The 16,038-nt window shown below is 35.8% G+C and overlaps 1 protein-coding gene across 1 annotated transcript; it reads right to left on the bottom strand.

The window, feature by feature from the left end:
- Positions 1-8,071: 8,071 nt before the first annotated feature.
- On the bottom strand, positions 8,072-15,673 carry LOC108549653 (uncharacterized). Its single transcript, XM_017903149.1, has 3 exons — positions 15,602-15,673; positions 12,346-13,949; positions 8,072-10,292 (listed from the first exon to the last, which is right to left on the bottom strand). Exons 2-3 carry the CDS (start codon positions 13,855-13,857, stop codon positions 8,664-8,666), a joined length of 3,141 nt encoding a protein of 1,046 aa, XP_017758638.1. The 5' UTR covers positions 13,858-13,949; positions 15,602-15,673; the 3' UTR covers positions 8,072-8,663.
- Positions 15,674-16,038: the final 365 nt, after the last annotated feature.

The raw sequence follows: 16,038 nt of genomic DNA, 5'->3' as shown, positions 1-16,038 counted from the left end.
CTTTCGATTATAGTTAATTCGCTGATTTTGGAAAATTGGTCATAATGAAATGCAGCGTTTACACGATATATCTGAATTAAAAATTCGACTATTGATCAGGCAATTGGATCATGAATTATAGGATCATTGCTTTCAGTTTTGTGATCATACATTTCCCAAATGACTGAAATAGACTTCCCGTAACATTTCCATGAAATCTTCGATAATTTTTGAATATTATTTTGTAGGATACCAAAAGAAATCGCGAATCGGCTATTGCCAACAAAAACAAATTGTAAACCGATCGATATCTTCTAGAAGCAAATGGAAAAGTTATTCTATATAACAAAATTAAGTTTCGTGACTCCTCGTGATATCTTCTAGAAGCAAATGGAAAAGTTATTCTATATAACAAAATTAAGTTGCGTGACTCCTCGACGGGGAGGTGAAGCGTAGGTTAAGGAAAGCATGAAAAGCGTGGTCCTTGACAAGCAAAACAGAGTCCTTAGAAATCGGTTGTGACCAGCACAAGCGTGAGTCGCTTGGTGTTGGAAAGAGAGTTTTAAAAGAGTGCGTCTTTGTGTGTTTTCGTTATCTTGGTGTTCTTTCCCTGAGTTAAATCAGTTTACGAGTTTTGAGTTTGTGTTCTCGTGTTCTTGTTCTTTCGTGAATTTTCGGTGTCTCGAGATCAGTTTCGCCATTCTACAATATGTTAATTTTATTTTACTGTAATTACTATAATATCATGCAACGGTTAATAGCAGTGCAACAGGAAAGGAGGTTGCAAATCGCGATACCACTTACCACGATTGTGGATAGTAGCGGATCTAATAATATTTGGCGGTATCCTAATTAGAAAATGGGAGGGAAAGAAACGGAAATCAGAACGAGGGAGAAGAGGAAGAAGAAAAGCAGTAAAATTGAATTTCTCCTTTTAGCCGTCGGCTGGTGCCTTTTCCCACTTAACAAGGCAAGACAATGCATGGGATCCACCCTTACTATCTTCAGTTCATTAATTCTGACCAAAAGCCGGTCTTGATGGTGTTAGTTCGATCGCTAACCTCCGGTCTTCCTGCATCCCTCTTCTTCCATCTCTCACGCCGCGGCTGCAAAGTGAATTACATCAGAAAGGAGAGGGTAGTTTTATCGAGTCAACCTGCCAGATATTTCCTAAGGAAACTGAGGGGTCGTTGAATCGGAAAGGGGACTTTTAACAGGGCCGTAAGAGATGCTGCGCGATAATCTCCGCTGGACCAAATTATTTCTCGCGTCGAATGACGCAAAATTTACCACTGATCTTTGCGTTGTCGTGAATGTTGTTATTGTAAACCGTAGTATCTGTCATCGTTCGGTCTGTATGATTTCTGTCAATGGTACGAATATTAATTCGCGTTGATTTCCAGTGGAATTTTTTACCAAGTAATCATGGATCTTGCGAAACAAAGAATACTAACAATGGGTCTCGCAAAAAGAAAATGAAACTTATCGTGGATTTTGTAAAAGAAGGAAAGTAACTATAGAGCTTGGAAAAGAGAAGGAAGTAATTATAGAACTTGAGAAAGAAAAGAAAGTATTTATAGATCTTAAAAAGAAAAAGAAATATAGTGATCATGGATCTTCTGGAAAAAAAGTAATCATGGATCTTGTAAAGAAAAAGAAATATATAGTATGCATGGATCTTCTAGAAAAAGAAAGTAATCATGGATCTAGCAAAGAAGAAAAGATACAGTAATCGTGGATCTTTTAGAAAAAAATTATAGTGATCATGAATCTTCTAGAAGAAAAAAGTAATTATGGATCTTGTAAAGAAGAAAAATATAGTGATCATGGATCTTCTAGAAAAAAAGTAATCATGGATCTTGTAAAGAACAAAAATATAGTAATCATGGACCTTTTAGAGAAGGAATATAGTAATCATGGATCTTGTAAAAAACAAAAATATAGTAATCATGGACCTTCTAGAAAAAAATATAGTAATCATGGACCTTCTAGAAAAAAATATAGTAATCATGGACCTTATAGAAAAAGATATAGTAATCATGGATCTTCTAGAAAAATATAATAATCATGGATCTTCTAGAAAAAGAAAGTAGTCATGGATCTTTTAGAAAGAAAAGTAATCATGGATTTTCTAGAAGAGGAAAGTAATGATGGATCTTCTAGAGAAAAAGTAATCATGGATCTTGTAAAGAACAAAAATATAGTAATCATGGACCTTTTAGAAAAGGAATATGGTAATCATGGATCTTGTAAAGAACAAAAATATAGTAATCATGGACCTTCTAGAAAAAAATATACTAATCATGGACCTTATAGAAAAGTAATATAGTAATCATGGATCTTCTAGAAAAATATAGTAATCATGGATCTTCTAGAAAAATAAAATAGTCATGGATCTTTTAGAAAAAAAAATAATCATGGATTTTCTAGAAGAGGAAAGTAATCATGGATCTAGCAAAGAAAAGAAATATAGCAATTATGGATCTTCTACAAAAAAGAAGTAATCATGGACCCTCTAGAAAAAAATGTAATCATGGATCTTGTAAAGAGGAAAAGATATAGTAATCATGGATCTTCTAGAAGAAGAAAGTAATCTTGGATTTTGCAAAAAAAAAAAAAAAATCATGGAACTTGATAATAAAGAAGAATAGTCATGGACCTCGATTTCGACCATAAATTTCTCACGTATGAACCAATTAGTACTGAAATGTTTTCCTACAAGAAGCATTTGGATACAGTAATTCGAGTAATCGAGATTCTACTATACCTCTCTTCATATTTTTATTATTCCTTATTATATATTCCATAAACGTAGATTGTTAGAATGAACTTTTTTGGACAATATCGCGATAATATCTCGATATTAATTCAACAGATATAAATTGAGAAACATTATTTATAACAATAACAGCAATAATACAATGCTGTTTGAAAATATCAAGATTTCAACGATGTTAACGATACTATATCACCGTGCACTCTTAATAATACAAATTACGACTTAATAAAATTATAACAGGCTTATAAAATTTGCAAGTGAAGGTTCTCTGACCATTTAATCACGGGTTGTTATCCGACATCTGCAAATATTCCGGCGATGCGTTTATGATCCAATTTATTTATAAATAATAATGTCCTATATAAGAGTAATTTAGAATCGAATATTTCGCGAATTATGACAAAGTAAAACAAAGGATTTGGCGAATGTGTCCTTAATAATATTCCTCTTTTACACTTTTGTTCAACGATAATCGACGATAATTTAATTCGGAGTATTTTATTTATTGTCTTCGAGAATTACAATTCGACAATTCGACAACAGGACAATTCGATAGCTTTGTTTCGGATTTATCGCGTTTCATTGTAAATAAAGTATCTCGTTAACGTTCAATTTATCCGGACAACATGGAAAAAGAATTCGTTCAACAATGTCACACGTAAATCCCGCATTTATATTGTCAACTTTAATTCATTTTTATTACATCAAGTTTATTTTCCCAACTGACCATTTCAATTCACTCGTAATTTGTTATATAAAACGTGTTTCGTTAAACGGAGAAGCATTGTCTCATGAATATAAAACGATTGTTTGCCTTTTTCATTCACGGGCAAAGAAAAGTGCGTTCAGCTGATATAAGAATTTATCATTGACTCGTCAATTAACCTAACTCACGTGTATTCGCGATATACCCACCGCCTGAGTCTTCACGAATAGAATAATAGCTCTAAAACAAGATTCAAAGTAATTTCAATTCAAGATTCACGATCATCCCAAATGGACATCTACAATCGTTTAGAATTGAGATATACGACAAGCCCGAGTCTGAATCTGCAATCATTTCAAATTGCAATCAACGATTATGCCAAATTGAGACGTTTGACTGACTATACGTGAAATTTTGTAATCATCTCAAATTGTATGTCGTCATTTTTTCAATTACAATTTTGTGACCATTCTAAACAACATCTTATTGCAAACACTTTGCACACAATCTTGACACAATTTATTTGATGAACAAAATACACCTTAATTATAAAAATACGTCTGTTCTATACATTGATAAATGTATAGGAGAGGCAGAAAATATTTTAGTTCTGGAAAGAGACAAAGATAAAATGGTGGAAACTTTGAAATTGAAAGGGTAAAATTGTTAGGAAGATTTGCGATGACAACTCTTGCTATAGCCATTGCAATTTAATAGAATTTGACTGAAAAATTCAATTATATTGACATTTTCGACTAATATCGTGGTGAGCTAATTTTTTTACATAAATAAGGAGGAAAAATCTTATTGGATTGCTATAGCCATTGAAATTTAATAGAATTTGACAGAAAAATTCAATTATATTGACATTTTCAACTAATATCGTGGTGAGCTAATTTTTTTACATAAATAAGGAGGAAAAATCCTATTGGATTGCTATAGTCTATTACATATCTCCCAGTCATGGATTTTAGAGTGATTATAATGATTGTTAGGTCTGGTAGATCGTACTTCTTAGAACTGTAGATACCCACAGCCATGAACTATCTTACATAAATCCGATGATAATTATGCTATGTGTCGTTAAATTCCAAAGCATCCCAAAAAATTTTTAAATTAACACTAGAACTACCGATCTTTAATGGGTACCTAACTATAACGTGCACGGATTATAGCAATTTCAGCGGTACGATGAATATGAGTAAATATATCAATTACAGTTCTTTCTTAATACGAGTTAATGCCAATTTTATTGGAAAATTCTGGGACCAGTCAGTTTGACTGGGTTGGTAGTTCCAGTGTTAATCGACTTAGGGGATAAAAATATTTTCTGCAAACACCTGTCAAAAACGAAATATTCCCTACTTCTCATATAAAGACATTAATATCGGGAAGAGAATTTTAAAAATTCCTGTGCACTCTTATCCTCGACGAGTCTTAATTTTTCGCATTACTACGGACAGGGTCATTGAACGGACGCGTTCACGTGTGCATAGCTGCAGCGTGGATGCACAACGGACTCTTGACAGCAATCGAATAAGTGACCGAGCGAAGTTTGGTCTAGGAATTCGAACGAAATACGAATGGGAATATCGGAGAACTAGCCGACGATTCCCGATTCAGAGAGCTGAATATGAAATCCACGGTCTTTGACAGTGCATCGTGGCAATTTCTTGAGCCAAGAAGTAGGTTAATTACGTTCGTGCGATCCGAGTGTACCGTACCGCGGCGGCCATGCAGCACGAAGCTTGTCAGCTTCTATGCACGCGGGAACTCGCTCATTAAGGCAACATTCACAAGGTCGTGTCGTGTCTTTGCAACTGGTCGATCACGTGGCGGAATATATAATGCGGCTGTTATGCGTACCGCGACGCCACGTTACGTGCCGGACATTCAGACGACGCTGACTCATCTGTGCCGGATGATGATGGAGACGGGCATGAACCAGCGCCGATTAGGAAACCGGCAACTGTCCACGAGTCCACGTTCCATTTCGTTTCTCATTTTTCCTCCGATCAGGAGGAAAGATGCGAGACAGATACCTTTGCTTCCTGACCCTTGCAGGAAGACTCTGTCAGCTGAGCGCAGAGACGAGAAGTAGAAATAGACTGTGCCACCTAGGGAACTTACATTTCTTCTTCTCGGACTTTCATCTCCAGGTGCAGGAAGAGTTTTTGAAATTTTTAAACAACTCGATTTTCGTCTCTCTTCTATTTCGTGTCCTTTTTCATGATCACGTGAGAATTTTCTTGTGAATTTCTGTTCTTAAGCTGACGAAGGTGAAATTATTTTAGGAAATTTTTGAACATTTTCACTGTCAAAATGAGATGTATGTTTCTTTAGGTCGGATTTTATTTCTATAATCGAGTGGAAAGGAAGGAGATCTATGAAATATTGAAATTTGTTCACTGTACAAATCGATTAACTCCACTTTTTGAAAAATCTTAAATTTAAGAGTCAAGGCACTTGATGTAGTCATAACTTTTTATATTTATAATAATTTTCCTTAATAATTAAGATTAACACCATTAAAGGACAAAAATTTGTTGGCCACTGGATAATAAATAATTTATTTCAGAGGTCACTTTGATTAACTCCGTACTCTAATGTAAATCGTTGCAATAATGCAACTCAAATGCACTAGCAAGCCATGAATGATAACGGTGAATTTTTTAGTGCCGTCTTATCAGAATTTAAGTAAAATTTAGTAAAATTTAAATTTATTACTTTTCTCGCTTGCCAAATCGATTAACTCTTCCAGTAACATAAAAATGGTAACATTACTAACGATTACCTTTTGGTTATTTTTTCTTATAAATTTTATATGCCGTTAGATGAAAGTTACATTTGCATTTATGCATTCTACGATATTTATTTCGATTTAAATTATAAAGGGAATTTTAAAAAATAATATACGTTATTTCAATGCATTTCTCCACTTTTTCTTTTATGGAGTTAATCAATTTGTGCAGTGAACGGCTCATTTATTGAATCTTTGGAAATATTAAAGTTATTAGAATTTAAATTGAATCTCTATATATAATTTTGTACTTTAGAAAGGAAGTACACTTCAATGAAGATGTTATATATTATTATTATAATTATTATTATATATTATTTGTAATACAATAATATATATTATGTATAATATTTAATATATATTTATATTATTTATATTTTGTATAACAATATTTAATATACATATTTTTAGTATTATTATGGTATTGACAGTGCTTCATTAAAATGTAATAAATAATATTAATTAAAGGAAGTAATATCTCAATGGAAATACAGTATAGGCTGAGTGAATAGTAAATTTGTATACGCAAACATGCGTATTGGATATTTTTAATATAATAAATTGGAAACTTGGATACTTTTAAATGATGAAATAAGAAGCTGTAAAAAGTGTTGAGAAATACCTTTTGTAAATACCTTATTAGAAACTTCATCAACTGTCTCGGAAAAGGGTCATTTTAATATTCGAGTAATATAACGATAGTGATTGAAATTCGTACAAGTACAATAAGAAGCACAGCAGTAAATACGAATGGAACGATTTCTGAACGAAATCGTGGCTTTATTTGTCTTATGTTCGTATTTCAACTGAAACGTTCTCGATTCTAGGTATTAACTTTATTTATTCGTATTTTATACATACATATAACAAATCGCGCTATAAATCATTCCTCTATATATTTACATTTTTATAATTTTTGCGGTTTTAGTTTAAATTGCGATATTTATAATTTGTCTCGCTTGCGCTATCAATGACTAGGCCAGTAAATTATACCTCAATACGGTGTCATTTATCACTCGCGACTCAGTCGAAGTAAATAAACGTAGCGAAACGTGTATCTACTCCACGAAACATATTTAAAATTGCGTAAAAATATTCGTTATCGTTGAGTCTCGAATTTTACGATTATCTCCACTGACGACAATTCAACGATAAACTGAACCTACTTCGGAATACATCTACAGAGGCGCCATTTTTGTCGTTATACTCCTACAATGGTAAATTAATCAGCGAAAAATAAATCGAGGAAATAATGTACAATTACAATAGGCTTGGATTATGGTTATTGTAACGAGTACAATCACTGTCTATCACACGCAACCTGAAAGGTATTTAAATCGTTATTTACCAGCAGCCTCCTAATCTATCTGCCCACGCCATCATTTATCGACTGCGCGTCTATTAATCGGATTTTATATGTATCATCTACCCATTTCGTATAAATTTTTAATAAATTTGAGGTTAGGAAGAAATCACCAGATTTCTAATTTTTCTGATTTGTCTGATTTTTTGATTTCGTATATTAATCGGATTATATATGTATCATCGGCCAATTTCCTACGAATTTTTAATAAATTTGAGGTTAAAAAGTAATCAGCAGATTTATGATTTTTCAGATTTTTTGATTTCGTCTATTAATCGTATTTCATATATATTATTTGTCAATTTCCTATGAATTTTTAATAAATTTAAGGTTAGGAAGAAACCAGCAGATTTCTGATTTTTTGATTTCGTCTATTAATCGGATTTTACATATATCATCTGTCAATTCCCTATGAATTTTAAATAAATTTGAGGTTAGGAAGAAAGAAGCAGATTCCTGATTTTTCTGATATTCTGATTTCGTTTATTAATTTGATTTTGCATATATCATCTGTCAATTCCCTATGAATTTTGAATAAATTTAAGGTTAGGAAGAAATCAGCAGATTTCTTTCAAGTCGTTTTAAATAATCGTATGCATTTGGATATGGTAATTCAGAACTGACAAAAGTAAGCCAAGGCCAACAAGGAACGCATTAAGAGTCATTACGCCAATAACACCACAAGCGGTCGGTCGTTGACCTTAAACGTTTCACCACGAAAATATAATCATTACATACTCCATATGCGTCACGTTTGTTTTAACATATATATATTACTTTAATCTCGTTGAAACAAAAACGTGTCAGTCATTTTCATATCTCATTGTTCCTGGCAACTTTTACAAAGCTGATATAAAAATAAACTCGCGACAAACAGTTTCTCGATACGACATAAGGCCAATATCTAGTCAAAAAGATAACAAATATTCCGTATATATTTATATAACAATATACCGAATTAACGGCTAGCATTTATACTCGTGAGTTTTGATACTCTGAATCTTGAGTTGTCAATGTCATTTGATCATATTCCATTTTAATTATCAGGATATCTATCGGGTATTTTATCGATGAGCATCGTCGTCCCTGGAACTGCAATTTTCTCTACTCCAGCTTTCTTGTTGCTCCTCGGTTGGATCTTGAACCAGAACCCGTTCTCAGCCGTCACAGCGAACCCTTTCTTGCTCAACTTCATCGGTATGGTTGTCTTCGAGCAGGGAATGAGATCACACTTTGCGAATATGTGAAACAGCAACACCTTCGACTCCAGCAACGCGAATCTGTTACCGATGCACATCCTGGGCCCCATACCGAAGGCTATCAGCGACCCAGCGTTGAGAAACTGCTTAGGATCACCGTTGAACCTGTCAGGATTGAACTTCTCCGGCTCTGGGAAATACTTTGGATCGTGTTGGATCCCATAGATCGGTATCCACAGGCAATCACCCTTCTGCACGACGTGTGGCTTTTCCCCTGGCAGATGTGGTGGCAGTTCGAACGGTTTCATGCACAGTCTGTCAGCAGCGACAATCGCAGGGTACATCCTGAGACTCTCGTAAATGACAGCATCCAGGTACTTCATTTCGTTTATAGCCTCGTACGTGACGTTTCCGTTGCACTCCTCCAGAACTTGGTCGATCTCAGCCTGTAGCCTCCTTTGGATCTCCTCGTTCACACCAACTCCATAAGCAGCGAAGCACATGAGAGTAGAGGTGCTCTCGAACCCACCGAAAAAGAAGACGAACGCCTGAGCCGTCATATCCATGATAGACAGTTCCTTCCCGGGTCCCAATTTCCCTCTGGTCTCCATCATCAACTGAATCATGTCCGGCCGAACGATGTTCTGCTCGTCCCTGGTCTTTATCGTAGTCTCCACCAGGTCCTTGAAGAATTTCGTGATCTCAGGCCTGATGATGCTGATACCCAACCGATCGGTCAGCCATGGCGCGCTTCTCACCAAGAAGAACTTGAGGGATTGCCACCTCCCGAAGTTAGTAGCCTCTCTGCCCAGCACGTAGAACTTGTTTTTCGGATCCTTCATAGAGTTCACGTTCACGCCAAAGGCACAGGTGGCGATCACGTCGTTCGTGTACCTGGTGAACGCGTTCTTCAGTTCAATGATGGACTCCTCTTCCTTCAGATTAGCCAGATAATTTCCATATTCCTTGGCACAGTCGCGCATTAACACGTACATCATCTTCATCTTGCTAGACGTGAAGGCTGGGCTCAGTAAGTTCCGCACTTCCTTCCACCTTTCACCGCGAAGGGCGAACAAGTTTTTGTTGAACATTGGTTCCGTATCCTCGTTCTGCAGGTTCCTGTGGTCGGGAAAGTGCTCGAAGTTCTTCACGGTGATCGACTTGATCAGGTCCAGGTCCTTGAGCATGATCACCGGCATGGAGAAGTCGAAGAACCCGACATACTTCGCCTCAGGATGAACGTTGTACGCTTCTTTAACGATATCGGCGAACGTGGATTGCTGAAGCACTGCCTTCCAAATGCTTCCCATCAACGGGTTCACTTTGAGGCAAGGAATGTTGCGTTTCTCGAAATAATCCGCGTTTCGAGCTAGAAGATAGTAGGCTAGCGTGAACACGGCCACTAGGAGCGCGATTACTGTCCACCACACCATTTTCAAATTATTTTCCAATCGACTTGGTCGTTTCTATCAGATACTTCCGCTACACGTCACTGTTCCACTTAATAGAGACTGGTCACAATTATGTATAACACTGGACGAACTGACACACCTCTTCCTCTTTTGGGTCACTTTCACGTTAATGAAATTGGCGTAGTTGTGACAGAATTCCTATATTGACACGTTGGTTGGTGAGCAATTTTGAACTTTGTGAACAACAGTAAGACATTAACGAGAGGAACGATTCGTCTGCGACCATACTTGATCGCTGGCTGCGTGAGGACTGCTCGAGTAGGAATGATGAAATCGGCGTCATATTTATACTCAACCATGCAGCAAACATTTTAGACGCGAAGAAGCTTCCCTGGGACTTTAATTTTCGTCGATGATACTCGCGGATAATGTTATAGAAGGTTAGTGTACTTCGTGTGTTTATGTATTTAGTGTCTCCTTTTGGTATATGTTATACAAAAAAGTATCAAGTATTCTTGTGAGAGTTGCATAATTGGCATGATTGAAGAAATTGCGTCAGTGGAAATAAAGTGCCTCGTAATTTGCTTCTTGGCACTTTTGTTACTTTATTAAGAATATTATTATACTGTCATATTATTCGATTTTATATATTTTAATTATATTATTATTATATTATAGTATATATAATAATATAAATATAATATAAATATATAGTGATATAATAAATAGATATGCTAATTATATTATTAACTGACTATCGAAAATTTTCTTTTTTCAGACACTGCTCCTTCATAAATCTTCATTCCATCGTCAGTGGTTCAGTCATGGTTCAGAAGTGTATGACAGGTATGTAAATGCAATTGTAAATCAGCATAATGTTTATTTTAAATACAGTAGAATCCCATTACATTAATGAAGTAATGAAGACAAACGTGTTCGTGCAAGGGAATTTTTATGAAATTTTTCACACATGAAATCGGAGAATGACAATATCGTTAGGACCTCCTTTTCAACAAAATTTAAAAAGTTATATTTATTATGATTGATTTTGTAACACCATATTATTCTCTTCAATTCCTTTCAAATTTCCACTTTTAAGTTTTTTAATTGTGTCATATACTTTTACAGTGATCCAATTATTTATAATATATATATTATATATATCTTTATTTGCTGTCATTATATTACTATAACAATATAAAGCTATAATGACAATTTTTTCGAATTATTATTATTATCACTATTGCCATATAATATACTATAGTGTAGTGTTAGGACCTCCTTTTCAACAAAATTTAGAAAATTATATTTATTATGATTGATTTTGCAACACCATGTTTTTCTCTTCAATTTCTTTCAAATTTCCACTTTTAAGTTTCTTAATTGTGTCACATACTTTTGCAATGGTCTACTTATATATACTATATATATTTTTATTTGCTGTCATTATGTCTCTATAACAATATAAAGCTATAATGACAATTTTTTCGAATTATTATTATTGTCACCATTGCCATATAATATACTATAGTATATTAACACTAAACCTGTCATAATCAAATGACCCGTGAATGGAAAAGAAGCAGAAGCTTTAAAGAATGGAATAACGGGAGACATTAAGAAAATGATTATACGAATATCGAAAGAAAAATTGCGAAGACGAGTTCACGATTCAGGTGAAAACGTTGAACGCGGAATTTTTAATGAAAGTTTAGAAAACTTCAGGTTTAGCGTTAATTTCATACCAAATTACCGTAAACAGAGTTCACCTTACAGAAGGAAATATACATTTTACTTAACTTTACACAGCGTTGTAATTAGAAATACGTTGATCGTGTAGTAAAACATTCGTATAACTGGTGTTCCTCTGTAATAATATTAATTTCAAGACGTACAAGAACGCGTGGCCTAATCAGTTGGATACTTTATCGATAAAGAATTCCTTTGTTCACGGTATCAAAGCACTTCACGTTTTTTTCTAGGAATCAAAATTAATTCGCAAATATTCCCCAACATATATTTCAAAATACTCAATGCTTTCAAAGCACTGAATAAGAAAAATCGGATAAAAGCATCCGCGAGCACTCGCAAACGCAGTCCCTTAGTCAAACGATTTTTTCCTCGCCACGACCCTTAACCAGAATCCATTCTTCGCCATAAGGAACACGCCTCTCTTCTTCAACTCGATGGGCAATGTCGTTTTAGAGCAAACTTCCAGCCGGCAGCTCGCGAGGATATAAAACAGAGCGACTTTAATCTCTACCAGCGAGAACCTGTTGCCTATACAGTTCCTTGGACCCATGCCAAACGGTAAATACGATCCACCGATGACGATATTGCTGCTCTTATCTAGAAATCGATCGGGTTTAAAGTTGTCGGGTTTCTCGAAATACCGGGGATCGCGTTGTATCGCATAAATGGGCAACCACACATGCGAACCTTCTTCCAGTACGTACGGCTTTGTCCCGGGTAGCGTTTCGGGTAATTCGAATCGTTTGGAACACTCTCGGTCGGTAATAGGTATAATTGGATACATTCTCAATGCCTCGTTAATCACAGCGTCGAGATACTCGAGGCTATTTAATCGTTCCAACGTCATTTCGTCTCCAGCATCCTCGAGAATGCTATCAATCTCAGCGTGAAGTCTTTCCTGCAACTCTGGGTTCGCAGCCAATTCGTGAGCAGCGAAGCACAGCAGGCTGGAAGTGGTCTCGAAGCCACCGAAGAAGAAGACAAACGCCTGAGCAGTTATATCGTCGACTGTCAGTTCCTTACCTGGGCCCAGTTTATGCCTAGTCTCCATCATTAGCTGGATGAAGTCGGGTCTAACTATTCCCTGCTCCTCCCTGACTTTTATATTATCAGACACCACTTTCTTGAAGAAGTCGGTCACCTCTTTGCTCAGTAACGTCAAGCCCAGCTTCTTGGATAATCTCGGGAACAGTCTGAGCATGACGAACTTCATGATGGCCACGCTGTGAATGTCTAGAGCTTCTCTGCCTAAAGCGTAGAACTTGTTCTGACGATCGGTCAGGGAATTGATGGTGATTCCGAAGGCACACGTGGCGAACACGTCGTTGGCGTACCTCGTGAACACATCCTTCATCTCCGTCACGTTTTGGTCTTGTGAAAGGGTCGAGAGATATTTCGCGACGTTCATTGCGGTCTCTGTCATCAGCGGGAACATTGATCGCAGCTTGCTAGAGGTGAAGGCTGGCGTGATCAGCGATCGAACCTCTTTCCACCTGTCATCGCGAAGTAACAGAAGATTGTTACCGAGGAAGCTGTCCAACTCGTCGTTGCCGAAATTCCGATGGTTCCTGAAATGATCGAAGTTCTTCACAGTGATGGACTTTATTAGTTCCGGGTCCCGAATCATCACGACTGGAGACATTCTGTTGTAGAATCCCACGTATTTCGCAGTTGGTGCTAGATTGTAGATGTCCTGAACCACGACAGCGAATGGTTTCTTGGTTATTATCGACTCCCACGTGCTACCCAATAAGGGAATCCAGCTCTTGAAAGGTATACCATAGGCTTGTAACGGGTGTCGGCGTTTGTAGAGGTAACAGGCAATCAGAATCGCGAGGACACTCGATGATATCCAAAAGAAATCCATGATGATAACTTTGAGGTTAGGTAAACAAGTCTGTCTCCGACGTTCGATCTGTCGTTTTATACGAAACGAGGTAGTTTCGAGAATATCAAAATCTGGAAATTTGAAAATGTGTTTTGAGTTATGCAACATCGATTTCAAAATTGAAAATCTGTAAATCTGAATATAATGTGATATATAAACATTATATTTACAGTCGATATTTGTGACATAAATTGGTATGTTTCGAGTTACATAATGGCGATCGTCTTATTTTGAGGTTAGGTGAAAAAGTCAGTTACCAAGTTATTCGTCGTAACAATATTATTATTATTATTTTATTCATAAACGGGCTGTAGTCCATTTACATAAAATTTCACATATGAAAGAAAAGTAAACAAATTATGCATAATATAACACCGAAGGGACGTGCTTATAAACGCTTTGTTCAGGAGGAATAGCTTTAATCAATAATCATCCGTAATTGTCTTTTGAAAGTTTGTAAAGACCAATAAAAAAATCTGTACGATTATAAAGAGTGTTTGAGTCAGTGATAATACGATAAATTGGATTAATTGATCCATATGTGGATCTGAACATATGTTTATGAAAACCTGCTCTAGATCTCGATACACGTTCTGGCACGTAGAAATTAATTTGCGCAAGAAGAGAGGAGCAATCGATGTGATTATTAATTAAATTAAAGATAAAACTATGGTCAGCTATTCTTCTTTGTGCAGACAATGTTTCCAGGTTGACGGTATTTAATATCGCGGAGTAATCATGATCAAAAGTTGATATTGGGTTATTTAGCTTATATGCGCAAAACCTGAGAAATTTATGCTGCACTCTCTCATAACTATGGTCAGCTATTCTTCTTTGTGCAGACAATGTTTCCAGGTTGACGGTATTTAATATCGCAGAGTAATCATGATCAAAAATTGATATTGGGTTATTTAGCTTATATGCGCAAAACCTGAGAAATTTATGCTGCACTCTCTCGATCGTGATTTCGTAAAGCTTTTTGGAGATGATGTAATTGCAGCATATTCCAGTAAGGGACGAACGACAAATTTTACCGATTATGAAAGTGACCTAAGTCACGTACATTTTTGAAATATCAAAAATGTCGCTTTTTAAATATATCGTGTATCAAAAATCATTTTGACACGTTGACTGCCACACTGACGAAATTTCCATTATTCTTAGGATGTAATGACGAATTATCAGATATGGCAAAGAAAAGAAAATGGTGGAAATTATTAGTGTTTTCTATCCATAGTTCTCTATTTATTTACGTCGTTAAAATTGTCGAAAAATTATTAAAATAAAAGAAATATAAATTTGGAAAATTAGTATCGGAAAATCGATCGTGATTTCGTGATCAAAGCTTTATATGTAAATCACGATTGCTTTTGATAATGTAAAAACCCGTGTACTTGGAAGTATGATTCGAGTTCGGCGGTAGTAATCGCGCAATTTTGAGGTTAGGTCGGCAAGTTGAACGATAATACGCGCGACATGAACGTTTCGAATACTATGATTTTCTAAACTATCGCAGTGTTTTGAGAATGAGTTACGTAAACGAATGCTCGGGAGTGTGCAATTCCATTATTATCCGTTATATAATCGAACAATTGGAAATCAGACAATGATCGAATTATTGTGGAATGTGGCGCCATTCGACGACTGCAGTTTTCCTGTGTTATGATACGTATTTGACACAAAAGACCGAGGTGGCCGTTAATAGAATCGTTAATTAGCTTACTTAATCAATGACGTTTACAGCTGATTCGGTCGTATGTCTTTCCACAATGTCCATCGTACGTCGACATTCTCGAATGACTGACGTAACGCTACAAAGTCCGCTTTTACGTCTACGCATCGTGCAACACGAATCAAATCGAGGCAACGGCGTTCGTTGACATTCAGATAACACTAAATCATCACACTATGAAGAAAATACGGAGAAGGATATGTTTTGATCGATTCGCGTGCGACAGAAATGAATTAAAAATTAATTAAAAGTAACAAAAATAGAAAATAAAAAGTAACCATGAGAAAAGTCGATGTCTGAATTGGCTCATTCGATTTTTCTAAATATCTTTCGAATCAATAATTTTGAAGTCCCTCTGTCATTTTTCAAAAATATTTCTTTCCTCGAAAAGGTATTTAAATACACGTATATTAATTTGCAATACCGTT

The sequence above is a fragment of the Eufriesea mexicana genome, unplaced genomic scaffold, assembly GCF_001483705.2.
Source record: "Eufriesea mexicana isolate 0111107269 unplaced genomic scaffold, ASM148370v2 scaffold2128, whole genome shotgun sequence".
Classification (NCBI taxonomy): domain Eukaryota; kingdom Metazoa; phylum Arthropoda; class Insecta; order Hymenoptera; family Apidae; genus Eufriesea; species Eufriesea mexicana.
Note: the sequence above shows the minus strand (reverse complement) of the source record. Positions and strands in the feature narration are given on the sequence as shown.